Genomic DNA, 27,706 nt, shown 5'->3' with positions numbered 1-27,706 from the left:
CCTGGGCTACATGCAATCCTGTCTTGAAGTGTGTGTGTGTGTGTGGTGTGTGTGTGTGTGTGGGTGCTGGAGAGAAATCCTAGCCCTGAGGAGGCAGACAGGAGAATCCCTGGGGCTAACTGGCTGGTCAGCCTAATCTGTAGTCAAGCCTCCTAGGTCCAGTGAGAGAGTCTTAACTCAAAAAATCAAATCAAGGTGGACAGCTCCTGGGGAAAAAAAACACCAGAGGCTAAGCTCTGCTTCCCCACAAGAACACACGCGCAGGTATACCAGGTCATATGTGCACATATATGCATACACAGTAGTGAAAATATAGGTTTCCTTCCTTCCTTCCTTCCTTCCGTCCTTCCTCCCTTCCTTCCTCCCTCCCTCCCTCCCTCCCTCCCTCCTCCTCCCTCCCTCCCCCTCCCTCCCCCTCCCTGCCTTCCTGCCTTCTTTTTTACTTCCTCCCATTCTTTCTTTTTGAGACAGTTTCACTATGTAGCCCTGGCTGTCCTGGAACTCACTATGCAGGCCTGGCTGACCTCACAGGTGCTGAGTTCACAGTGTGTATCACCCACATGCAGCTCAGAAGTTATTATGTTATTATCACTGTTATTATTTACTGGGGTACATGCACCTACGTGATGTGCTAAGTGGCCCTGGGAGGAGCAATGTGATATACCTGTGGACCTCAGGGAACTGGCTTTGCTGTCGCCTGGAATGCAAGCTTTGGTGTGATGTCCTTTTTGGTTTATCTGTAAATGGAAGCATAGGGAGTTTCTCCCAAAATAACATGAGTGGGAGGGACTCTGAAGACTGGATGTGGGAGGAATTATAATAGTCTTTGAATGGAAGTAATATGAACATACTATTGTGCACACCACCCAAGCTATGGGGATACTAACATACCATTGTGCACACCACCCAAGCTCTGGTTCCTTCAATCCTGAACCACAGCCAGGCCAGTGGAGTCCAAGGAAGGAGCAAAGAATCCACAGTGAGCCATGGAGAGGCTGGGGAAGCAGAACTCCCTACCTTAGTTGCCCTTGTGAGGGAGGGCCAGTGGGTTTGGCCCCCAGAAGGAAAACTTTTAGTGATGGGGGTTTGTGAAGGCAATTATTGTTTTTAAATCTTTTGCTTATTTATTTCAAGTTGTGTGCTCACAGATGGAGCTAAAAGCAAACAGCCACAGCCACAAACCCATAATACTGAAAAAACTAGTTCTTAATTTCTGTAGCTAAAAAAGCATCCTTTCAGGCTATGACCACAGAGAGATCACTGCGGGCTCTGGACCAAGGCATAATGATGGCTTGCAGTGTGTTGAAGGAGGCTGTTAATCTCTGTGGCTCAGAAGCTCAATCCCTGGCCTCATCAATTACCCAGGTTGCCTAGCAACGCCACCAAAAGCCTCCCACTAGGACCAGCTGGGCAGCAAGTGGGTGCACCCAGCACAGACTGCTTGGCTCCCTGGCCATATCAAGGCTGGCCTCAGCCCCGGGAGGAACTCGCCTGGTACTGATGACTGGGTGGAACCAGCTGCATGAAAAAACCAATTCAGCAATTTGAAACCTACTTGTGTGGCTGCAGTTAGGAAATAACATAAGCGAATGACCCAAGTGTCTTTCGTCAAAGAAGAGCTGTCCGAAGGGCATTAGCCTAGCAATCTTCCTGAGCTAGGTAAAGAGGAGAAGGGGAGCCTGACTTGGTCTTTCCAGTTCTGATAGAGAGGCAAGTCCTGTCCTTGGGTGGGCACTTGTGTCCACTTGGTGTCCCTGGGATAGCAATGGTGGGGAGGGAAATTTCCAGCCCTCACCCAGGGTGGTGACCTGAAGATCAGATTCCATTTAGAATTCTGAGTTTGGTCTGGGTCTGTCTGGTCAGCCAGAGGGAGGAGATAAGATGGTGTGTGTGTGTGTGTGTGTGTGTGTGTGTGTGTGTGTGTGTATGTACATCATCAAAACAAAGATGTGCACTTCCATTATGTGTGGTGCTTAGGAAAACTTGGAGGAAGGGGCTGGAGAGCTGGCTTAGCAGCTAAGATCACTGACTGCTCTTCTGGAGGACCTGAGTCCAATTCCCAGCACCCACATGGTGGCTCACAACTGTCTGTAACTCCAGTTCCAGGGGATCTGATACCCTTTTCTGTCTGCCACAGGCACCAGGCATGCACATAGCACACAGACATACATGCAGGTAAAACCACCTGTACATATAAAATAGATAAATAAAAATTAAAGAACAAGAAAAAGAAAGAAAATATGGAGGAAGTGAAAGATCCAGGAGTTTTGGAGTCAGAGTTTTCAGACTCTCTTCCGGTAAGTTACCCTGGGATCCTGTGTTTCTTTATCCATGAGATGGGGTATTAGTGCCCTACTTTACAAGAATGCTCACAAACTGGGCAAGGTAGCTAGCTCATGCCTATAGTCCCACCACTTGGAGGCTGAGTTAGGAAGACTGCTGTGAGTTCAATCAAGGTCAGCCCCACCTCAAAAACACAAAACAGAACATGAAAGAATCTGGGGGATGGCTCAATCAGCAAAGTGATTGCTCAACAATCCTGAAGACTGGAGTTTAGATCTCCAGAATCCAAGTAAAAAGCAGGGTTCGGCAGTGCATACCTGTAATGCCAGTGCTGGGGAGACAGCTATAGGAGGATCCCTGGAGCTCACTGGCCAGCCAGTCTTGCTCACTCAGTGAGCTGAAGGCTCAATAAAGAGACACAAAATGGCCGGGCGTTGGTGGTGCACACCTTTAATCCCAGCACTCTGGAGGCAGAGGCAGGTGGATCTCTGTGAGTTCGAGGCCAGCCTGGTCTCCAGAGCGAGTGCCAGGATAGGCTCCAAAGCTACACAGAGAAACCCTGTCTCGAAAAAAAAAAAAGAGAGAGAGAGACTCAAAATGATGATGATGATGATGATGATAGCCATAAAAGACACTATAAGTTGAACATCTAGTCTATACATGTACATACATAGGTATGTGCACACACACACACACACACACACACACACACACACACACACACATCCAAAAACAAACAAACAAAAGAATGCTCATAGTTAATGAAACCAAGGCCCAGTGAAACTAAACATGAATGCAGGGAATAGAACCATCTTCACAGTGCTCTCCTAGGCCTTTTGGCAGCCATCACAGCATGGCGGATCTACAGATCTTGGCTGACATCTCCCTGATGCAGAACAGTGATGGTCTGCGTGTTCGGAATCAACACAGTGATATAAAGACTGGGCCACATGGTGTGGATTCAGTCTGTCTTCTTTCCTTACCTAGTCTCTCTTTCTCTTTTCTTTTTCTTTACACTTCTTTATTTTTACATTTTTAAGGGAGGGGGGCTTATTTTGGCATACAAAGGATACCATCTCTCACAGCTGGGAAGGCATGGCCACAGGATTGTGAGACAATTGGTCAATTCCTGAGTCAAAAGTAGAGAGTGGACAGGAAGTGGGGCCAGATTACAATGCCTCGGGACTCACCCAACCCAGGCATGGTAGTGCCTGACTTTAATCTAACACTCAAGAGGCACAGGCAGACAGATCTCTGTGAGTTCAAAGCCAGCCTGGTCCTCAGAGCAAGTTTCAAGCCAGTCAGAATTAGATGGTAAGACATTGTTGTTGGTTTCTTTGTTGTGTTAGACCCCCGGAAAACTCAGGTATCTGGGGTCCCAGGCCACGACCTCGGTCATCCCAATCACCAGGTGGATCCGAGAGCTTGCTGCAAACTGCATGAGGCTTTATTGTAATTTAACGAGCTAACCCCATGTTAGCTTGGGTCTTTTGTCCACTCACCATGGCGGTTGGCTACAAAAGACAGCTCCTAGGGGCTCCCGAGAGATCTTGTAGGGCAGTGTAAGGGGAGTGTCTAGGGGTATGCACAGGCTCAGGATTGGTGTGCCCTCCAGGCTTGGAGGGCTTGCCCTATGTTGATTGGCCAACAGGTTGTTATGGCCCATAGGCCCTCCCAGGGTGGTTGCTATGCTCTGTGCGTCATTGCTGTGAGCTTATCCGTAAAGCACACCCAGGGTCGTAAAGCATAGCGCCACCAGCTAACTTCTGACTGGTTCCTTGTCACGAGGCAGGCATCTGACCTCTAAGTGACCAAGGCAAGGTTATGGCAAGCACGTGTTACTGTCATGGCTGCCGAAATGGGGAGCTGGTCCCTTCAGTTGTTGTTTGTTTTGTTTTTGTTTTTGTTTTTTTAAATCTAGGTAAATTCAGCTGGCTAACCAAAATTAGGTCACACCTCAAATCTAGCTGCCTATATATAGCCTTGGAAATGGAAGCATCAGGCATGTTGGCTTCTGTGATAGGAGGTGGTCCCTGCTGCCTATTAAGAAGAGGTTTGGAATTCCCCAAGAAAGTGGACAATTAACTAGTGTTACCAAAAGAACTTACTGGAAGTTCTTGACTTTCAGAGATTGAACACATATGATTTGGTATTTTCTTGGCTACTGCTGTAGTTGGAGACATGTGAATGACTGAGAGTTGAAAGAGTGGCTTTGCCTGATAAACCTTTATGTATTATGTATTGTTAGACCCCCGAAAACTCAAGTATCCGGGGTCTCAGGCCAGGTTCGCGGTCACCCCAATCACCAGGCGGATTCGAGAGCTTGCTGCAAACTGCACGAGGCTTTATTGTAATTTAACGAACTAACCCCATGTTAGCTCGGGTCTTTCACCCACCCGCCATGGCAGACGGCTAGAAAAGACGGCTCCTAAGGTCTCCCCAAAGATCTTATAGGGCAGCGTAAGGGGAGTGTCTAGGGGTACGCACAGGCTTACGATTGGTGTGCCTCCAGGCTTGGAGGGCTTGCCCTGTGTTGATTGGTCAACTGGTTGTTATGGCTCATAGGCCCTCCCAGGGTGGTTGCTATGCTCTCTACGTCATTGCTGTGCGCTTGTCCGTAAAGCACACCCAGAGCCATAAAGCATAGCACCACCAGCTAACTTCTGATTGGTTCCTTGTCACAAGACAGGCATCTGACTTTCTGGTTTCTAGGACAAGGTCATAGAAGCACATGTTCAACCATTATGGCTGCCAAAAGGGAAGCCGGTTCCTTCAGTATTTTCTGTGATCTCAGTGATTATGGCCTTTGTTTCTTGTTTGGGGAGTAGAAAAGACTCACGTGGCTGGAGACGTGGTTTAGTTGATAGACTGCTTAAGCAACATGCAGAGTCCCAGAGTTTAATTCCAAGCAGCTCATAAACTGGCCATATGTCCCTAATTGCAGTATTTGGAAAATGGAGGCCAGAATATCAGATGTTCTAGGTCATCTCTGCCCACACAGGGAGTTCAGGACTAGCCTGGGCAAGGCGAGTGACGGAGATGAAGAAAGCCAAAGGGGCACGAGAAGTGAGGGTTTTGTTGTTTTGTCTTCGGCTGCAAATAAATAAAAGTTTTGGATGGAGTGACATAGAGTGCCAAAATCAGTGATGTTCTGGATGCCTGATATCCATAGGTCCCACTCGGTGTGTCTCTTAGGTACAGGCGGGGCTTTGGAACTTGTGAGTGTTGGCCAGCACAGGAATTACTCTTCAAGAGGAAGATAAGGGGCTGGGGAGATACCACAATCTGTAACAGGCTGGCTGTGCACACAAAAAACCAGGTGCAGTGGTGTCAGTGTATAATCCCGGCATTGGGAAGGGGTAGCTGGATCTCTGATGCTCGTGGCAGGTCAGCCTAGCTAACTCTAGGTTCAGTGAGAGGTGGAGAGCTATCGAGATGGCTCAGCAGGTAAAAGGGGCCTGCCATAAAAGCCCTACAACTTGAGTTCAGATCCTTGGAACCTATGCAAAGCCAGATGAGCTGGTGAGTGTCTGTAATCCCAGCACTATCATGGCCTGGAGGTGGAGACAAGAGAGTCCCCTGGAAGCTGGAGTATGTTACACAGTGGTAAACAAGAGAGATGCTGCCTCAAAAAGAAGGTAGAGGGTGAAGGCCACACTCAAGGTTGTCCTCTGACCCAGGCATGCACAGTGTATCATGCGCACATCCTCACACAAAACAGGTACACACACACACACACACAAATAAATAAATATTGAAAAAATAAAGTGTAGCCAGGCGTTGGTGGTGCAAGCCTTTAATTCCAGCACTCAGGAGGCTGGTATGTAGACCAGGTTGGCCTCAAACTCACAGAGATCTGCCTGCCTCTGCCTCCCTAGTGTTGGCACTAAAGGCTTACTTACATCACTACAATCAGCCCCACTGATTTTTATTTTTTTAAAAAATCCACTTAAAATTTTTATTTATCGAGAGTGTGCCTGCGTGTGTGTGTACGTGTGTGTGTTTGGAGATCAGAGGACAACTAAGTGTCGGTTCTCCCTTGCCACCCTGTGGGTCCCAAGGATTGAACTTGGTTCTTCAGGCTTGGTAGCAGGTTCCTTTTATCCAAGGAGCCCTACTGATTTTTAGAAAATTCTTATTTATTATTTAATTCTATGTGTATGGGTGTTTTGTCTGCATGTGTATCTGTGTACCACTTGTGTGCAGTGCTGCCCACAGATGATACAAGAAGCCCTGGGATCCCTGGAACTGGAGTTCCAGATGCCGTGAGCCTTCGTGTGAGGAATCAAACCTAGGTGCCTTTGTGATTAGGTGATTAGAAAATCAGCTAATGTTCTTTCTTAACCACTAAGCCATCTCTCTCCAGCCCTGACTTATTTTTCATGTAGACAGCTGCTTTGGTAGCAGAGTCCTACCTTTTCCAGAGTGTGGGCCAGGGGAACTCCCAAAGGACAAAGTGTTTTCCATATTTTAATTTTGTTTTAAACATTGTTTTATCTTTGAGACAGAGTCGTGCTAGGATGTATCCCAGGCATTGATGTCCCAGTCCTATGCCTCAGCCTCCTAAGTGCCTGGATCACATCTGTTTAAGGTTTCTTTTTTTCTCTTCTGCCTCTACCTCTTTCTCATTCATTCATTCATTCATTCATTCATTCATTCATTCATTTGTTCATCTATTTTAAGGGAGAGATTCCGGGGATCAACCCCCACCCCCCTTTGTCAGGCTTGCCCTGAACGTGTTTTATGGAAGGCACCATCTTGCTGGCCCTTTATTTGTTTGTTTTTGAGACAATATTTTGCTGTGCTGTGCTGTGCGGAGCAGGCTGATCTAAAATTTTCAGTCCGGTGTTGACCTCTAGAAAGCTGGGATTACAGGCATCTGCTACCACCTGTGCTGGTATCTTCACTAAAGACTGCTTGCTAGCTGGGCCTGTTGTGTATGCCTCTGATCCCAGTATTTAGAAAGCTGAGGTAGAAGGACTGTAGAATCAAGGCTAGGATCACAGAGTGAAATTTTGTGTCACAAAACCAAACCAGGGTATCTGCTAATCTTGGGAAAAGGATTCTGGCTCTTAGTTCCTAGGAGAACAGCTCCATTGTAAACCAAAAGACTAGAGGCAGCCTAACTGCCCACCCAGGTGTTCCCTTGGGCAGGTGAGACCATTTCACATCAGTGCCGCCCAGTTTTGGGCTTTGTGTGTGTGTGTGTGTGTGGGGTGGCCTTTCAACAAAGACTAGGTAGCAGAAACTGGCAGCACATCAGGAGGTGTGTCATGCTGACAGGAAAGGAAATGCCAGAAGCCCTCATGATCTTTGCTTAATGACTAACACAGTAGTCACAGGAGTAAATATCCATTTGAGTGACATGGTGATGGAGTGACCCAACAGGCAATTGGATAGCTGTGGGTGCTTTTGTATCTCAGAGAGACTACTGTGGGCTGTGGTCATTGCCACCTGCTTGATGGCCATGCTGCATTTCCTTAGGCCTCTGGAAATGCCATGTTGTTTATCTAAAGGGTGCCTCTAGGCAGGTGTGGTACCACAGACCTGTAATCCCTGTACATGGGAGGCAGAGGCAAGAAGATCAGGAGTTCAAGACCAGTATGGCTATATATATAGCAAGTTAATGGCAACAAGAGAGGCTGGACTACATAACACTTGGTCTCATTAAACTAAAGTTAATTAATTAATAGTGCTTCTACAAGCTGCCCAGACCCCATGGAATTTATACACAGCCTGCACCCAAGGGAGGGCAAAATGAATCACTTTAGATTAGGCTTGCTTTGGGAGGCCCTACATAGGGGTAGTTGAAATGATATATGCTGTAAAACAAACAAATAAACAAAACCTAAAAGCCTGGTGTAGTGCCCACGCCTTTAATCCCAACACTCGGGAGGCAGAGGCAGATGGATCTCTTGAGTTTGAGGCCAGCCTGGTCTACAAGAGCAAATTCTAGGACATCCAGTGATAGATAGTGAAGCCTTGTCAAAACAAAACAAAAACAAAAACCAACAAAAACCCCTAAAAATTAGAACTGTCATAAACTGCAACATGCAGGACTGGAGAGATGACCTACTGCTTAAGAGCATTGACTGCTGCTGGGCGTTGGTGGCGCACGCCTTTAATCCCAGCACTCGGGAGGCAGAGGCAGGCGGATGTCTGTGAGTTCGAGACCAGCCTGGTCTACAAGAGCTAGTTCCAGGACAGCCTCCAAAGCCACAGGAAACCCTGTCTCGAAAAACCAAAAAAAAAAAAAAAAAAAAAAAAAAAAAAAAAAAAAAAAGCATTGACTGCTCTCGCAGAAGATCCAGGTTGACTTCCTAGCACCCGCATGGTGGCTCACAACCATCTGTGACCCAGTTCCAGGGGACCTGACGCCTTCTTCTGGCCACCATGAGCACCAGGAACACATAGAATGCTACACATAGATAGATGCAGGCAGACACTCATATACTCATTCTTAAAGGAAAATAAAAGCAATGTTCTCTTTGAAGTATATTTGGGCTTTGCTTATACCTTTTAATTACTGTAAATAGTTCTACATTTTACATCCTTGGAACACAGCTTTGTGTATTTCCTCTGATACCTTTGCTGAGTAGAATTCTAGAAGTATCCTCTTGAAATGGACTTTTTTTTAAAGATTTTATTTATTTATTATGTATACAACATTCTGCTTCCATGTATATCTGCACACCAGAAGAGGGCACCAGATCTCATAACCGATGGTTGTGAGCCACCATGTGGTTGCTGGGAATTGAACTCAAGACCTCTGGAAGAGCAGTCAGCCCTCTTAACCTCTGAGCCATCTCTCCAGCCCCGAAAGGGACTTTTTTTTTTTTTTTTAAAGGTCTCACCTGGCAGCCCTGGCTGTCCTGGAACTAGCTGTATAGACAGGCTGGCCTCATACTCACAGAGATCCACCTGCCTCTGCTTCCTGGGTGCTGGAAATAAAATAAAAGTATGTGCCACCACACAACCTGGCCCGGCATATACTTTTTATATTTAAAAATTTTATGCTACTCTTGTGTGTGTGTCATGTGGAGGTCAGAGGGCAACTCTGGGAGCCAGTGCTCTTCTCTCTCTTTTATGTGTTCTAGAGGGTATGTAGTGGCATCTTGTTCTGTCAATAGATTTGAGGTAATGGCCTTAGGGTGTGGCTTCGGTGTGCAGACAAGACCTTTATAAGGAAGAGGAGGGTTCTGCTTGGGCTCTCTCTTGGGTTGTGGCCTCGGCATCCTTGATTTCAGACCCTGTGCCTCCAGGTACTAACAGAACAAGATGCCACTACAGGGGCAGAGCTCAGGTTGCCAGGCTTGTGTGGCAAGTACCTTTAGCCATTATACCATTTCCACAGCCATTTTAATATTCAGAGAGACCTCTGGTTGCCTTCCAAAGGCTGTATCACCTTGTACCTCACATACTGCCCTTGTGATCAGTCTTTTCCACAGATGCCAACATGGTTGCTAATATTCCCGAGGTTCTTAACTTCACTCGGGAATTTCAGGTGTGGGAAAGATCAAAAGGAGTAGGAGGAACGGGAGATTGGCAGAGATTTGGAAAAGACACCTGTGAGTGTCACTGGCCCAGGTGTTGGAGATAAGATGAATCAGGGAAATGCTGTCAGGTAGGAAGGTACAAGCAGGATAGCTACCAAGAAGAGGTGAAAACAAAGGACTTCTAAAGACAGGTCTGTTGTTACAGCCCCAAGTAGCCAGGATTCAGAATCAGATCTCCTCATTGCAATGCCAGGGAAGACCACCGACATGTCCAGTTTTGGATCCTCCCAGTGGGCCTGGTATCTTTTCATCACAGGGCCTATGTACAGGCATTTACACACCTGACATGGTGAGTTTGAAGTCATTTTAAAATCTGAAGGAAGAGATCTAAGAATGTATCTTAGGTTTCTATTTCTGTGATAAAACTCCACCACCAAAGGCAAACTGGGGAGGAATGAGTTGATTTCAGTTTACAGTTTATCGTCCATCATGAAGGGAAGTTAGGACAGGACTCAAGGCGGGGACCTGGAGGCAGGAACCAAAGCAGAGAGCATGGAGGGAAGCTGCTTATTAGCTTGTTTCTCACAGTTCACTCAGCTGGCTTTTATAAATGGCTCAGGACCACCTGCTGTGGAGTGGCGGTGTCCCTCCTCCCAGAGGGCGGGGCTTACCCACATCAATCATCAATCAAGAAAATGCCCCACAGATTTGCCCACAGGCTAGCCAGATGGAGGCATTTTCTCAGTTGAAGTCCCTCTTCCTCTCTAGCTTGTGTCAAGATGACAAGAAATCTAACCAGAACACATGTTGCCCTTGTTTTCCTCATTCCTTTTATAAATGTAAAGTTGCTTTGTCAACAATGTGGAATTTTATTCCCTCATACAATAATCACACGTGATAATTAAGTTTATAATGGGGCTGCTTCCTAGGAGGGTAACAATTCCTAATTAAACTTATTTGTTTGTTTGCAGTGCTAGGGATCCGCCCCACAACATGCTCTCATGGGTGAGCTGCATTCCCAGCCCTGAACTTATTTAAATGCTGTAATTTTTTTGATTAAAGCTGCTGATCTCAGCTACTTCATACATGAATCTAAAGTCTAACCCTGGGTCAGGTGTGAGGGGGAAGGCAGAAGGTGTTGGGGTAGGAAAGACTTTACTTTTGGAAAAAACTGCCATAGGAAAAAAAAATGAGAGAATTTGCTCCCTTCCTGAATTCACTGAGTATAACCCATTGTAACGTGGAGTCATGCCTGAGGTGATTCTTCTGGAAATAAATTGGATTTTATCTGATTACCAATAAGTTACTTGTGAAAATAGACCCATCCATCCATCCATCCATCCATCCAGCCATGTACCCATCATCCATCCAGCTACACACCTACATACCCATCCATTACCAGTAATACTGAATGATTATGGAATGTTTACTGTGTGCCAGATATTGTTCAACTGTCTTTTATATATTAGCTAAAATCATTCTGCCAATTGCTTCTGTCATCTCTTCTTCAAAATGGAATCTGAGGGGGCACCTAATAGTTCAAACCTAGAATTACCATGACTCAGCATGTAAGTTATATGTACCAAACAACTAAAGACAGGCGTTCAAACTAAACCTTGTACAGGGATGTTCCTGAAAGCTTAGTCACCACAGGTACAAGGTGAAAACATCTTAATATCTATCAACAGATGTGTGGATACGCAAAACATGGGGTACCTATATACTACAATATATTCATCCACATAAGAAAGAAAACTGTAGTTCATGCAACAACATAGATGACTCTTGAAAGCACGTTAAGTGAGAGAAGCCAGGAAGTAAACACAGGACAGGTTTCCTGAACTTTCCAGACATTACCAGTTCACAGAAAGCAGATTAGTGGTTACAAGAAACTAGGGTGAGACTACAAGGGGGCAGCTACTGCTTAATGGGATGGGCTTTTTGTGGAGGGGGATGAAAACCTTTTGGAACCAGATGATGCTAATATTTGCATAACATTGTAAGTGTGCTCGATATCACCAAACTTCTTTAAATGGTTAAAATAGTTTCATGTCACTAAAAGCTTTTTTTTTTTTTTTTTTTTTTTTTTTTGTAATTTTTTGTAATTCATGGGCAGAGAGGGTCAAGTGTCTCCTTTACTCTTGGTTTCAGGGATTGATTTCAGGTCCTCAGGCTTGACACTGAGCCACCCTACCAGCCCAAGGTTCTTGTAGTTTACCATAGTTTTAAAAAAGTAACTCCTGGGTGGGGGCTGGAGAGATAGCTCAGAGGTTTAGAGCATAGGCTGCTCTTCCAGAGGTCCTGAGTTCAACCCCCAGCATTTACATGGTGGCTCAAACCATCTGTAATGAGATCTTGTGCCCTTTTCTGGCCTGCAGGCATATAAGCAGGCAGAACACTGTATACATAAAGAAAAAAAAAAAAAGGAACTTGGGGCTCAATGTATATGGTTTTCTTGAGGTACCCTTGCAGTTGGTATGGGGACGAATTCAGCTTTCCTATTGTGGAGATGGACTCTGGCTGTGTTGCCCAAACTGGTGTCACACCCCTGGGCTCAAGTGCTCTTCCTACCTCAGCCTGCAGAGTGTTATAGCTACAGGCCATGTTGTCACTGAGCTTTTGTTTTTTGACTTTGGTTTTGAGACTGGTCTCATGTATCTCAGGGTGACCTCCAATCTGCTATATAGCAGAGAATGAACTTGAACTTCTGATCCTCTGACTGCTACCATCCAAGTGTTTATGTGGTGCTGGGGATCAAACCAGAGCTTTGTACTTGCTAGGCAAGCACTCTACCAGTTGAGGCACACCCTTAGTCTGGCTCCATGGATATGCTTTTTATATTTTAAAATTATTATTTATCTACTTTATTTACTTATCTCTTATAGCCCAGGCTTGCTTTTTTTTTTTTTTTTTTTTTTTTTTTTTGGTTCTTTGAGACAGGATTTCACTGTGTAGCCCTGGCTGTCTTGGAATACCTTTGTAGACGAGGCTGGTCTCAAACTCAGAGATTTGCCTGCCCTGCCTCCCAAACACTGGGATTAAAGTGTGCACTACCACATCCAACTATTGTAAATTACACTTAAAAATTATTTTCTGTGTGTTGTATGGAAATCAAGAGATATCTTTTAGGAGTTAGTTCTCTACTTCCACAATGTGGGTCTGGAGGATCAAATGTAGGCCATCCAGCTTGGCAGCAGACCCCTTTACCTAACTGAGTTATCTCATTGACCCATGGCTTTTTATTGTTGCTGTTTTGCTTTTATAAAGAAACGAACACACAGAGTTTACTACATGCCTAAGGTCTATACGCATTAGATTCCCTGTTTTAAATTTTTTTTGTTTTGTTTTCGAGACTGGGTTTCTCTGTGGCTTTGGAGGCTGTCCTGGAACTAGCTCTTGTAGACCAGGCTGGTCTTGAACTCACAGAGATCTGCCTGTCTCTGCCTCCTGAGTGCTGGGATTAAAGGCGTGTGCCACCAACGCCTGGCCCCCCATTTCAAATTTTTAAAATTACTTTTATTTACTGTGTAGGTGTGTACCACAATGAACATGTAAAAGTCACAGGACAATTTGCAGGATTTGGTTCTGTTCTAGTACAAGGCATTGTAGATCCCAGAGATCAACCTTCAGGTTGCTAGGTTTGGTAGCAAGTGCCTTTACCTACAGGCTGTCTCTCTCTCTCTCTCTCTCTCTCTCTCTCTCTCTCTCTCTCTCTCTCTCTCACACACACACACACACACACACACACACACACACACCAAACAACAATGTCAAAAAACAGTTTTACCTGCCCCAAATCCCTGTGATTTTTTTTTTTTTTTTTGGTTTTTCAAGAAAAGGTTTCTCTGTGTAGCTTTGGAGCCTATCCTGGCACTCGCTCTGGAGACTCGCTCTGGCCTCGAACTCACAGAGATCTGCCCGTCTCTGCCTCCCGAGTGCTGGCATTAAAGGCGTGCGCCACCAACGCCCGGCTTGCGCCACCAACGCCCGGCTCAAATCACTGTGTTTTAAAACATTTACAAAACAATATGGTGAAAACATCATTTGGGGCCACTTAGGAGGTTGAGACCATCTTGATCATCCTTAGCTGCTTCCTAGCTACACACACAGGAAGGACCAGGAAAAGTTTTCCAAGGAGCGTTGGAAGGAGCCACATCCTTCAGACCAAAGGCTCATCTTGTTTTCCCCGACGTTCCTGTCTGTTTTAGGTGGAGGGAGGACCAGGCCAATGGCTGCTGCTCACGATGTGGAGCTGGAGAGTGTGAATCTGAACATTGAGAGAGAGGGAAAGGCAGAGCTGGAGGAGGAGGAGAAGACGAGAGAGGACAGGGAAGGGAAAGACTTCCCCAGAAGCCGAAAGGTCCACAGCATTGTCTCAAAGTGGATGCTTCCGGAGCCAGTCCGAAGAACATACTTGGAGAGAGCCAACTGCCTCCCGCCACCACTGTTCATCATCTCCATCAGCATGGCTGAGGTAACGGCCAACATGTGAGGGGCCCTCACATCAGTTCAGACTGGAAGTGGAAAACAGAGTGGGCACAAAACCGACTTCTAGAGAAAAATCCATATAGGAAGAGAACACAGAGGGACGAGGGCAGCACACATGAAGCCTCCGCCTACTCCCTGCTCCCAGAGCTGATTTTCTCAGTTGTTGCCAGCTCAGAGGTTGGTTTCCTGCATGATGAAAACTCTCTGCCTAGTGTTGACTGACATCACTAGCTTCAATTCATTTTAGCTGAGCTTTAGAAGCCAGGGAGATTTGGGTCTGCAAATTAGCTTTTTTTTTTTTTTTTTTGAGGTGGGAATGTAGCCCAGGCTGGCCTCTAAATCACTATGTAGCTCAGGCTGGCCATAAACTCATTATAATCCTTTTATAACAACCAGCTGGGTGTTGGGATTACAGGCAAACAACCACCATGTTCAGTTTGCAAATTGGTTTTATCTCATGAAACAAAATAGACTGGTTAGTCAGGTCGGCCAGGGGTATATATTTAGAACAGTCACCAGCTGCCTGAGCTTGCAAAGGAAAATTGTGGCATCCGCTGTGGGTGTCTACTTTGGGCTGTTGGGATATGTTCTCCAACTATGACTGGCTCAGCTTTCCTGGTTTCCAGAAACAGGGCAAAGCTCAGAGATCTGGGAATGAGCCACCCAAGGGTGTGTCTTAGTGACTGGGAAAGGCTGGGCCCCTCCTGTGCTTTGTGATACCAAGGTGTTTCTCCTGGACTGCTGTCTTATGAAAGAGTTGGCAGGGATGGCTGCCTAGAGGGCATGACTTCAGGGGCATTACGATGTCCCTAGAGTAATCCTCTTAATTCCCACTAATGCCCCAGGTTGGTATCAGGGACTGTAGTAGTCAGGGTTTCCCATAGAACAGGATCAAAAAGGTGTGATGGGGGGGGGGACTGAAAAGTGAGGAAGGTGTCAACTCTCCAATCTCCAGGCCAAGGGTTTTGTGTTGAGGCCAAGGCCACTTGCTAGTATAATTCTTTTCCTCATGAAATACAGTCTTTTTTTTTTTTTTTTTTTTTTTTTTTTTTTTTTTTTCTATTAAGGCTTTCCTCTGAAACTCACACACAAAATGGAGGGAATGGGGAACTAAATTAAATATTAATCTCATCTCAAGAAATGATATTGGTGGGCGGGGGGGGCATGATTTTGTAATCTCAGAATTTGGAAACTGAAGCAGAAGGATCTTGAGGTTAATAGAGCCTGGGCTACAAAGTTTGAGGCTAACCTAGGCTACATAGTGAGATGCTGCAACTAAGTAATTTGCTAGCTAGCTAGCTAACTAGCTAACTAGTTAATGGATAGACAGTACACAAAAAAGCAAAACCACTCACAGAAACATCTGGAATCATGCTTGAAGATATCTGAGTCTATATGAACCTTGCCAAATTGAACATAGAATTAACCATTGCAGAAACCAAATCTTTTATGACAAATATGCAAGCATTTCCTGTAGCAGGCTTTCTTGGACTGCCAACCAGCTCCCAAATCAAGACAAAGAGACTTATTATCAATTATGAATGCTCCGTCCTTTGTTTAGGCTTGTTCCACTAGCTCTTATAATGTATATTTATCTGTTTCTTGTCATCTACAATTTGCCTCAGGGCCTTTTACCTTTCTTTCATTCTGTATGTCCTATTTTTCCTGTGTCCTTCGTGTATCTGTCTGTCTGGCTCCAGGCATTCCCCTCTTTTTCTCCCTTGTTCTCTTCTCTCTCAAGCCTATATTCCTTCTCCTACTTATTCTCTCTGCCTGCAGCCCCACCTATCCTGTGTAGCTATTGGCCATTCAGCTTCTTATTAGGCCAATAGGGTGACTTAGGCAGGCAAGTAGAAACAAATGTATCACATATTTACATTGTTAAACAAATGTAACACAAACAAATGTAATACATCTTCACATAGTTAAAGTAACATTCCACAACAATTTCCAGAAGAGGCTTACTTACCTGTGTTATTGCAAGACTGGGGAGCGTTAGGCTCTGTGCCTGGATTATCTGGTGTCACTGTGCATCTATTGGTTCTGAGTGCACGTGAGGATGAGGGAGGCATTGGAGAAAAGTGGGAGATTATCACAGGTTTAAGAACAAGACAGTGCTTTGAGAGCATAGCTCCCCACAGTGAGGTCCCTGGAGCAGGTCCTGGAGCAAGTGCCGGAGCAGGTGCTAGAGCAGGGGGCGCAGCAGTTGCCCTTTACCTGAGGACCAGTTGAGGACATTGCTGCTAATAGAGGGCTTGCCTAACATACTTGAAAACCTGGATTCACTCCCCAACATTTTGTAAAACCAGGTATAGTAGGACATACCTGCCATCCCAGCACTCAAGAACTATAGACAGAAGGATCAGAACTTCAAGCAAGGTCACCCTGTGCTACTTAGCAATTTCAAGACTAGTCTGGGATTCATGAAACTCTGTCTTAAAAAAAATAAATGTTCCAAAAATAGAGCCCCCAGTTCTCCCACTGTTAATGTTACATAGTTCCAAAGTAACGTAGCTAGATCTAAAACATGAATGTTGCATAGTGTTGGCAGAGTCTCTCTCTCTCTCTCTCTCTCTCTCTCTCTCTCTCTCTCTCTCTCTCTCTCTCTCTCTCTCTCTCTGTGTGTGTGTGTGTGTGTGTTTGAGACAGGATTTCTCTGTGTAACAGCTCTGGCTGTCCCTGAACTCACTTTATAGACTAGGCTGGCCTTGAACTCACAGAAATCCACCTGCCTCTACCTCCCAAGTGCTGAAATTAAAGGTGTGTGCCACCTCTGCCCAGTGACTGAGTATCTCCTAACAGAAAATCTTACAATTTCTTTTTTTTATTATTATTTAATTGTGTGTAAGCATAGGTGCCTGCAGAAGCCAGAGTTACTGGATTCCGCCTGGAGCTGGAGTTACAAATGGTTGTGAGTCACCTGATAATGTGTACTGAGAATTGAACTCTGATTCTTTGAAGAGTAGTATAGGTTTTTATTCACCGAGCTATCTCTTTCAGCACCCATATTTCAGAATATATATATTTTAGCCGGGCGTTGGTGGCGCACCCCTTTAATCCCAGCACTCATGTGAGGTAGGCGGATCTCTGTGAGTTCAAGACCAGCCTGGTCTACAAGAGCTAGTTCCAGGACAGCCTCCAAAGCCACAGAGGAACCCTGTCTCGAAAAAACCAATATATATATATATATATATATATATTATATATATATATATATTGGTTTTTTGAGACTGGGTTTCTCTGTGTAACAGCTCTGGTTGTCCTGGAACTGGTTCTGGAGACCAGGCTGGCTTCGGAACTCACAGAGATCCGCCTGCCTCTGCCTCCTGAGTGCTGGGATTAAAGGCATGTCTGGTGTTTTTTTTTCAGAATATCTAAATAATTTTTTAATATATATATATATATATATATATTATATATATATATATATATGTAGGGAGGGTTGTGCATGTGCGTGCAAGTACCTAGAAGACGGCAGTAGATTTCCTGGAGCTGAAGTTACAAGCAGCTGTAAGCTGTTAGGTGTGGATGCTGGGAACTGAACTCAGGTCCTCTGCAAGTGCAAAGTAGGCACTCAATGGCTAAGTCATCTTTCTGGCTCCAACTTTGTAATATTTGTATAGATGCTGGCACTCCCAAACCTAAAACTTTGGGTCTGAGGAGGTAGTTCAGTCTGTAAAATACTTCCCATGCAGGCATCTGGACATGAATTTGATCCCCAGAGCCCATGTAAAAGAGCCAGGAGTGCTGGCATGTGCTTGAATCTGAGCACTAAGGAGGTGGAGACAAATGGATGGATCCCCGAGGCTTGCCAGCCAGCCAGCCAGCCTAGCCTACTGTTTTGGACTTTGGGTCAACGAGAGACTCGGTCTCAAAAAGCAAAGTGATTGGCACCTGAGGAATGACACCTGATGTTGACCTCTGGCCTCTGCCTGTATGTGCACACACATGAAGATCGGCATGCACACATACACCTAAAACTTGTTTTCTAAATTTTTATTATTTTATGTGTGTGGTGGCCTGCCTGCATATATATCTGTGTACCACATGTGTGCCCCATGCCCTCAGAGGCCAGAAGAAGGCATGCATTCCCTGTAATGGGAGCTAGAGATGGTTGCGAGCCACTGTATGGGTTCTGGGAATTGAACCTGGGTCCTCTAGAAGATCACCCAGTGCTCTTAACCACAGAGTCATCTCCCCAGATTTCTAGAACTTTTTGAGGTGTTCATATTGGTGTTCAAAAATTTGAAAATTCGGATCATTTTGGATTTTATCTTTTATATTCAGGAGGTTGGACCTGCACTATTAATTAAACTCCAGGCTTTACTTAGCGTTGATCGGTTTCCTGACTAATGTCCTCTTTCTCGTCCTCTGGTCCTTTCTGATACAGGGTTTCACACTGCATTAAGTTGTCTGCCTCCCCAGGCTCCTCTGATTCATGGCAACTTCTCAGTGGTCTTTCATGACCTTGGTAAAGATGAAGTATATTGGCCAGGTACCTTGTAGAGTGTCCATGCCTGGGCGTGTACTGAGACTTTTTTTTCATAGTTCGACTAGAGTTGGGAGTGTAGGGAAAGAATGGCATAGAAGTAAAGAGCCCTTCCCATCCCATCATGAGACTGGACATCACATGACGTCACTGGGACACAGGACCTCACATGATGTCACTGGGACACTGATTCTCATCATTTCAGTAAGATTGTCTGCCAGGTTTCTAGGCTGTCAAGTCAGTGAAGGTGAGGGATGAAGGTTATGTAATGGGGGGGAGAGGGGGGGTGATAGAGAACATAGTGACCTCAGAGAGTCGGGAAAGCAAGGAGAAGGGACTTGGAACGTCTTCGTTATAATCTGGGCTAGAGGAAGTATGATCGCTGGGGGAGGGGGGATGGTGGAGAAATTTAACTCCAACATCTTCAGAGCCCACGAAGAGCTAAGCGCTCAGACGCAGTTACTGCTGTTGGGTTTGAATGGGGCCCATCTCTAGAGGAAGCTTGGTTAACCAGCATGACTACTCCTCCTTGACAGCTGGCCGTGTTTGTTTATTATGCTGTGTGGAAGCCTCAGAAGCAGTGGATCACTCTGGACACGGGGATCTTGGAAAGTCCCTTCACTTACCGCCCTGACAAGAGGGAAGAAGCCTGGAGGTTTATCTCATACATGCTGGTCCACGCTGGGTAAGGGATGATGATCAAGTCAACAGCATCACTTGAGATCAGAAGTAATTGTTAGGCTGGGCAGGGTGGTGCCTGTCTGTCATTCCAGCACTTGGGAGCAAGAAGATCATGGCAAGTTTGAGGTTAACATAACCTACATGTTGAATTTTAGGCCAGCCAGCCACATCGCCAGACTGTCTTAAAACACAAACAAAAACAGGTGTCTATGAGATGGCTCAGAGGCTAAAGACACCCACCAAACCAAACAACCTGAGTTCAGTCCCTAGAACCCACATAGTGGAAGGAGAGAACTGACTTTTGCAAATTGTCTTCTGACACACATGGACATGCACACATTCATGCACACACACAAATACACTAGGATTAATTTTTTTTTTTTTTTGAGACAGGGTTTCTCTGTTGCTTTGGAGGCTGTCCTGGGATCAAAGGTGTTTGCCTCCACCGCCTGGCTAAGATTTAAATTTTTTTAAAAAGGAAACAAAGCAGGGTGTAATGGAGCACACCTTGAATCCCAACACTAGGAAAGCAGAGGCAAGAAAATCTCTGAATTGAAATCTAGCCCTGATCTACATAGAATTCCAGATCAGCCATGGCTACAAAGTGAGACCCTGTCAGAGAGGATCGGGAGTGAAGGAAGAGAGAGAGACACACACAAAACCCAAATTGCCACTAGTCTGTTTGGGACATTTGTTACTATTACTATTTATTTGTGTGTGTGTGTGTGTGTGTGTGTATGTGTGTGTGTGAGTGTGTGTGTGTGTGTGTGTGTGTGTGTGTGTGTGTGTGTGTGTGTGTGTGATGTGCACTGGTGCCCTCAGAGGCTAGAAGTACTATACTCTGCATAACTGCCTAATGTTGGTATTGATATGGGAATGTTAATGAATGAGCTGGATGCCTTTAATCCCACCACTCTGGAAGCAGAGAACTCCATGAGTTTGAGGCCAGCTTGGTCTACAGAGTGAGTTTCAGCACAGTCAGGACTACACAGAAAAACTCTGTCTTGAAAAAAAAAAGGAATATTCATGAGATGAGACGGAATCACTATCAAACTGTAAGTAGGTCACCTTACCTGTTGGATGTTGTCCAAAGCACCATTTAGATGATCAAGGAGTAGACCTGAATCACCAATCTGCCTTTTCCACACACACTGTAAAAATTCATTTGTGAGCATTTTGACTGACGCACACTATGAATTAACTGACTCACTGCCAGTGAGTAGCATAAGGAGGTATAGAAACAGTGTAGGTGGAACTGGAGAGAGGGCGCAGTGGTTAGGAGCACTTGTTGGCATGGTCTCGCGCGCCGCGTGTGTGTGTGTGTGTGTGTGTGTGTGTGTGTGTGTGTGTGTGTGTGTGTGTGTAACCTCAGTGCTGTGACAAGTGGAGACCCAAAGATAGCTGCCAGCCTTGCTGAATAACACAGGCTTCAGGCTCAGGAGAGACCCTGCCTTAATGCAATAAGGTTGAGAGAGAATGATAGAGGAGGAGACTCGGTGCCCTCCCCTGGCCTCAATGTGCAACTACACAACACCTGCACACACAGACACACACACACACACACACACACACACACACACACACACACACACACACACAGAGGAAGGGAGGAAGCAAAGTAAGAAAGATAAGATAAATGAACTGGGAAGGCTATGTTTGCCTTCCAGTTTTGTTTGCCCTTCCTTCCTTCCTTCCTTCCTTCCTTCCTTCCTTCCTTCCTTCCTTCCTTCCTTTCCTTCTTTCCTTTCTCTATGTAGTTCTTGCTGTTCTGGTCTCTATGTAGACTAGGATGGCCTCGAACTCAGAGATCTGCCCATCTATGCCTGAGTGCTGGGATTAAAGGTGTGCAACACCATTGCCTGTTATTTACAGTTTCTTAAATGTGAGAGCCTTTCAAGACCTCACTCAGAGCCAGGCAGTGGTGCTCACCTCAATCTCAGCAGGTGGGAGGTAGAGGCTGGAGGATCAGGAGTTCAAGGCCAGCACAGGCTACAAGTCTCAAAAAAAAATTATTTTTTTAAGTGTTTGCTCAGCATCTTTGGTCCCCTATACCCACTGTGGTCAGCAAATAGCTTATGGCTATCCTACTTCTTTAGGGGATCCCTGTGGTGTTAGGTGAATTGAGCTTCACCCATGTAACCCACTCAACCCTGGATTTAAAATGATCACATTTTTGGTCAGTGGCTAGATAGACATACAGGGCAGAGTGCTTGGTGCTGCATACAGAACCCAGAGCTTTGTGTATGCTAAACAAGTGCTGTACCCTCTGAGCTACAGGCCGGGTGAGCCCTTGAGTTCTTTATGACTATTATTATTATTTAAATTGAGGCAGGGTCTCACTATGTAGCCCTGGCTGTCCTGGATCTCACCACATAGATCACACTGGCCTTGAACTCACAGAGTTCTGCCGGCCTCTGCCTCCCAGAAAAAGGGATTAAAGTTGTACTCCACCAAGCCTGGACTTTACTCTTTAAATTAGATTCATTGGTCTTTGTTTTCACTGTAGTTGTTGTAAGGCAGAACTTATACATTTATAATTCTAAAAGACTTCTATTTGCTTTACATATTGATGTAAGATTTTATTTTAAAACAGAGAGGAAGGAGGCTGGACAGGTGGCTCAGCTCTTCCAGAGGTCCTGAGTTCAATTCCCAGCAACCACATGGTGGCTTACAGCCATCAATAATGGGATCTGATGTCCTCTTCTGATTTGCAGGTGTAAATGCAGATAGAACACTGTATGCACAACATAAATGTCTTAAAAATTATTTTTAAGCTGGGCGTTGGTGGTGCATGCCTTTAATCCCAGCACTTGGGAGGCAGAGGCAGGTGGATCTCTGTGAGTTCGAGGCCAGCCTTGTGTACAGAGTGAGTGCCAGGATAGGCTCCAAAGCTACACAGGGAAACCCTGTCTCAAAAAACCAAAAAAAAAAAAAAAAAAAAAATTTGAAAAAAGAGAAGAAAAAAAAATAAACAAAACAACAGAACAGATAAAACAGTTGCCTGCTTTAAAAACCTAGAATATAGGGGCTAGAGAGACAGCTCAGCAATTAGGAGCGCTTGCTGCTCAGTCATGAGGACTGTAGCTTTGATCTTGAGACTCAGGTGGAGTGGGTCACAGCTTGTGTGACTACAGCTGTAAAGGATCTGGAACCCTCTTCTGGTTGCCCTGGGCTCTGTCTGTCTGTCTGTCTGTCTGTCTGTCTGTCTGTCTGTCTGTCTGCCTGCCTGCCTGCCTGCCTGCCTGCCTGCCTGTCTCTCTCTCTTAAAAGATAGAAAAAAAATTCTAGCAAGTTCTTATGTAGAACTGTCACAGGCAAATCTCCCATGACCACAGCTGCTTGCATATGTGACCGGTGTTTGTTTCTGCAGAGTCCAGCACATCATGGGGAATCTTTTAATTCAGCTCGTTCTGGGTATTCCCTTGGAAATGGTCCACAAAGGCCTCGGAGTGGGGCTGGTGTACCTGGCAGGAGTGCTTGCAGGTCAGTGTTCTGAGGGTAGCATGGGATCAACACTTCTGGGCTCTTAGGATTGAAGCCAAAGGTATAGATGTTTACAGTGGGCTTTTTACTTGAGTCGATATTTATTGCACACTAGCATCTGATATGCATAATTATAATATGCTAGGAAACATGGTAAGAGTTCCTGCCTCTATCTTTAACTGGAGACTAGATATTAGAGATAATATAAACCCATGAAGAAAAGTCAGTGGCTGTCCTCAGATTATCTCACAGTCTTATAGCATTTATACACTTTGAAACTACAGGCAGCTTGGTGTTTGAGTCTTGAAACCCCTGATATGCTTGACTAATGAGTCTAGACTTTTTTTTTTTTTTTTTTTTTTTTTTTAGTTTTTCCAAACAGGGTTTCTCTGTGTAGCCCTGGCTGTCCTGGAACTCACTCTGTAGACCAGGCTGGCCTTGAACTCACAAAGATTCTCCTGCCTCTGCCTCCTGAGTCCTGGGATTAAAGGCGTGTGCCACCACTGCCTGGCTCAAAATCCATTTGTTACCCTTTTATTTATTATTTGGTGAATATTCTGTGGTAAAGTTTCTCCCATTTATTTTGTTTTGTTCTTGCTTTCTGAGATAGGATTTCACTATATAGACCAGACTGACATTAACTTGTGTCAATCTTCCTGCCTCTGCCTACCGTGTATTGGGATTAAAAGTATGTGCTCCTCTGCCAACTTCTCATTCTATGCATGGATGTATGTATGCATGTATGTATGTATGCATGTATGCATGTATGCATTTGAGAGTGGCATGTTCAAGAGATGTTTCTTCTCGTCGTCCTCCTCTTGAGCCTGCCCTCTTCCTTCTCCCCCTGCCCGTCTCCTCATAAGGGAGATACCTTCTGAGAAAGTCCTTCCTTCCTGAGTGCTTCCTCAGCACACCCTTTATTTTCATGTGTGTGGGCATTTTGCCTTCGTGCACACATGCATGCAGTGCCTGCGGTGACCAGAATAGGTGTCAGATCTCCTGGAATTGGAGTTAGGGGTGGTTGTGAAGCAAGATGTGCATGCTGGCAACCAAATCTAGGGAGAGCAGCTGGTGCTTGTAACAGCTAAGCCATATCTCCAATCCCAAAACATTCTTTTTTACACAAAATAAAGATAGCATTACATCCTAAGGAATGAAGGGAAGTCATGAGAGGCAAAAAAACAAAAAACAAACAACAACAACAACAACAAAAACAAATAGGAAAAGTAAGAAGTATAGAGAGGACATTTTAATGTCCACCTTCTTTTGGTCCAGGTAGCTAGGACTGGGTTAGGACTTGAGTTTCATCAGGCTTGGAGAATATGATTGGACTTCATGTCAAGAAGGATTCGGAGCCACCTCCAGAGAGCTGCCTCAGTGGGCACAGCTCTTCTATAGAGTTCTAGAAGATAAGAGTACCTGTAGTACACAGGACATGGTTTGTCATGCTTTCTTGTTTTTGTGTACGTGTGCACGTGTGTACCTGTGTATGTGTGTGTGTGTGTGTGTGTGTGTGTGTGTGTGTGTGTGTGTGTGTGTACCTGTGTATGTGTGTGTGTTTGTGTGTGTGTGTGTACTCTTGTGGAGGTCAGAGGATGTGTTGGAGCTGGAGCTGGCTCTTTCCTTCCACCATGTGGATCCCAGGGATCAAGTTATCAGGCTTGGCAGCAAGCTTCCGCCCGCTGAGCAGTCTCATTGGCCTAGCTGAAGTAACAGCTAGCAAGACCACGTAACACACGACACCGTGCTTTCATACAATGTGTGTATCAACTCTTTTACGCACCCTCAAAGCCCTTGGGAACAATTTTATTAATATTTCCATGTTACTGACAGGAGACTAAATAACGTCCTGAAGTCGTGGTTAATGGTCTGGCTCCAGACTCTGAGCTCTTGTCTCTGTTTTACTTTTGGCAGATGTTTAATGTTTCAGTATAACCTGCATGCCTGAATCTACACGGGTCACAAGGGCAAGGTGGAGCTGTTGCTTGCTAATACGAAAATGGCCAAAATGTGCCGTATTTTTACTTCAGATTTTTATTTAATCCTACTTCATTCATAATTCTTGCAGCTCTATCTGTTCTTTTGTATTTTATTTCTCCAGGTTCCCTTGCCAGCTCCATTTTTGATCCCCTTAAGTATCTTGTGGGTGCTTCAGGAGGAGTCTACGCATTGATGGGAGGCTATTTTATGAATGTGATCCTGGTAAGAATGTGGGGGGTGGAAGGCTTTTATTTTATTTTATTTTAGTTTTCCTGAGACAGGGTTTCTCTGTGCAGCCCTGACTGTCCTGCAACTAGCTCTTAGAGACCAGGCTGGCTTCGAACTCACAGGGATCCACCTGCCTCTGCCTCCCAAATACTGGGATTAAAGGCGTGCGCCACCACCACTCAGCGTGGGAATGGAGTTTTTAAAGATAGGATCTCATGCAGCCCAGGTTAGTCTGGAACCTGATATGTAGCAGAGGGTGCCCTTTACTTTGCTCCTCTCTTGGATTCTGGATCTTTGCCTTTTTATTCACAAAGGTCACAAGCATGCACCACCATACCCTGTTTCTGGACTTCAAAAAAAAAAGTTGTTTATTTTATTTTGTGTGTATTTTTTCTGCATGTATTTATGAGTACCATGTGCTCATGGAGCCTGTGGAGGTTGGAAGAAGGGGTTTGGTCCCCTGAAAGTGGAGTTGCAGATGTTATGAGCCATTGTGTGGGTATTAGACTCAAACCCAGATTGTCTGGAGCTGTCTCTCCAGCTCCTGGACTCGCCCCCCCCCCAATAGTTGCTTGATTCAGGGAATCCTGATTTATCAACATTTACTGAGTTCTTATGACCTAAGAATTTGTTTGGGCACTAGAAAAAAAACAACTCCCAGTCCAGCTGTAGTAAACCCTTTGGGTCATGCTGTCACCAGGATACTGCTTAGTCAGACACCTGTATTTTGATTTATTGAGTTGCTGCTCCCTCCCCTTTCAAATAATAAACTTTCTTCCCAGGGAGCTAAAGTTCGATTAAATAACAGCCTCCGGCCAGCGAGATGACTCAGCAGGTAAAGGCCTTGCCACTAAGCCTGGACACTTGGGTTCAGTCCCCTGCACCCATACGGTAGAAGGAGAAAACCTATTCTCACATGTCTTGTGATCTTGTGATCTTGTGATCTCCGCATGTGAGGCATGTACACACACACACACACACACACACACACACACACACACACAGGCAACACAAAACATTTTTGAAAATGTAATTTAAAAATAATGGCCTGCCATTTCCAGTCTTGTAAAAAAATGAAAGAAATGCTCAAATATTGGTTAAATTTCTCTTAACTCCCACGGGGAAAGAAGATGAATTAGTAAAATAATATTAACCAGAAAGGCTTAGAAATATTTTACCAGACTTATCCCTCCATGTATTGACACATTAAATGTTGATTTTATGTTGCTTGTATTTAGCTACTGACTAATTAAATTGTGTCATTTACATGATAAAATTAAACATTATGTTTTGTTTTATGGTCCAAAATACAGCAGCATTGTCCTTCTCTGGTGGATTTGAAAACTTGGCTGTTGCATCTGTGGCTTGCCTTGCAAGTATTTGAGGCATAGACATTGCTTTAAGCTGGGTGTGGTGGAGCACGTCTTTAATTCCAGCACTTAGGAAGTAGAGACAGGCAGATCTCTATGAGTTCCAAGACAGCCAGGGCTACACAGACAAACTCTGTCTTGAAAGCAAAAGCAAAACCAATAAACATTATTTTAAATGAAACATCAAATGAAGAGGGAGTCAGGTTGAGATGCCATTTAGCTTATATTCTTCTTATTGCTTTCCCAGAATTTTCGAGAAATGATTCCTGCCTTTGGAATCTTTAGGCTACTCATCATCATCCTGATAGGTAAGTGAGATTTGTGAACGCTTTGCACCCTCAATCTCTTAAGCCTTCAGAAGGGCTCCCCGGAGTTCCTGGCCTTCCCACGAGGGAGGATTGATAGTCTGGTGTTGGGGAGAACTGTCTGCTGGCAAAAGTGCCTAGGTAATGTGCCAGGGCAAGCTCTGGGTGTGCCCTGTGCCTCTCACAAGAGCTTCACTTATGATTTCTGCTCCAGATTCTCATTTTCACACAATGGAAAGCATATCATTTTTGTCTGCAAAGGGAAAGCTTAGAGACTACTGAGATAATCTATCTTCTTCCTAAGTTTCTAAATTTTCAATTTGGGGGGAGCAGTAGGAGGGAGGTTTGAGATAGGTTCTCGTAGACCAGGATGGCCTTGAACTATTGATATAGCAGAGGATGTCCCTAAACTCCTCATCCTCCTGCTCCCACCTCCTGAGCACAAGGATTATAGACCTGTGCTGTCTTACCTGGTTTTCTATTGTGCCAGCGATCCAGCCCAGGGTTTTCTGCAAAGTAGGCAAACACCCCACCAAGTGAGCTCCAGCCGCAGTTCGTGTCTTACATTCTTTGTGCATAAAATGCTGCCATTACCCTCACTTGGATTGCTAATGCAGTCCTCTGTCTGTTCTCTCTGCTCCTGTTCTTGATTCCCATTTCCCATCTTAAAGCCAGACTGATCCTTCCCCAGGCCCACCCACAAGAGCAAGCAAACCAAAAGTCTCATCAGGCACATGTCACCTGTACTCAAAATCCTCAAAGCCTTCCTGTCACTGTGATGTCAGACATATGGCAAAGTCTCATAAGGTCCCTGAGCATCAGCCCCTTGCCTGATCCTGTCGCCCAGCTCTCCATCTTTAATTCAAGTCCAGATTTGCCTGGAACCTTAGTTTCTCATTCACC

The 27,706-nt window shown here is 45.1% G+C and overlaps 1 protein-coding gene across 6 annotated transcripts in view; it reads left to right on the top strand.

The window, feature by feature from the left end:
- The window catches only part of Rhbdl2 (rhomboid like 2), a 75,420-nt gene that overhangs the window by 9,701 nt on the left and 38,013 nt on the right, over positions 1–27,706 (top strand). For 3 of the 6 annotated variants that reach the window (XR_003481999.2, XM_027399214.2, XM_027399213.2), the window contains exons 2-6: positions 13,988–14,253; positions 19,293–19,441; positions 22,808–22,920; positions 25,022–25,122; positions 26,746–26,806. Coding sequence is in view for 5 of the 6 variants with exons in the window: in XM_027399214.2 (XP_027255015.1) it covers positions 14,008–14,253; positions 19,293–19,441; positions 22,808–22,920; positions 25,022–25,122; positions 26,746–26,806 (670 nt within the window). In the remaining variant the exon portion in view is untranslated. The other 3 variants (XM_035439633.1, XM_027399215.2, XM_035439634.1) reach the window with 3 other exon arrangements.

Source organism: Cricetulus griseus, chromosome 2 (assembly GCF_003668045.3).
Source record: "Cricetulus griseus strain 17A/GY chromosome 2, alternate assembly CriGri-PICRH-1.0, whole genome shotgun sequence".
Classification (NCBI taxonomy): Eukaryota; Metazoa; Chordata; class Mammalia; order Rodentia; family Cricetidae; genus Cricetulus; species Cricetulus griseus.
Note: the sequence above shows the minus strand (reverse complement) of the source record. Positions and strands in the feature narration are given on the sequence as shown.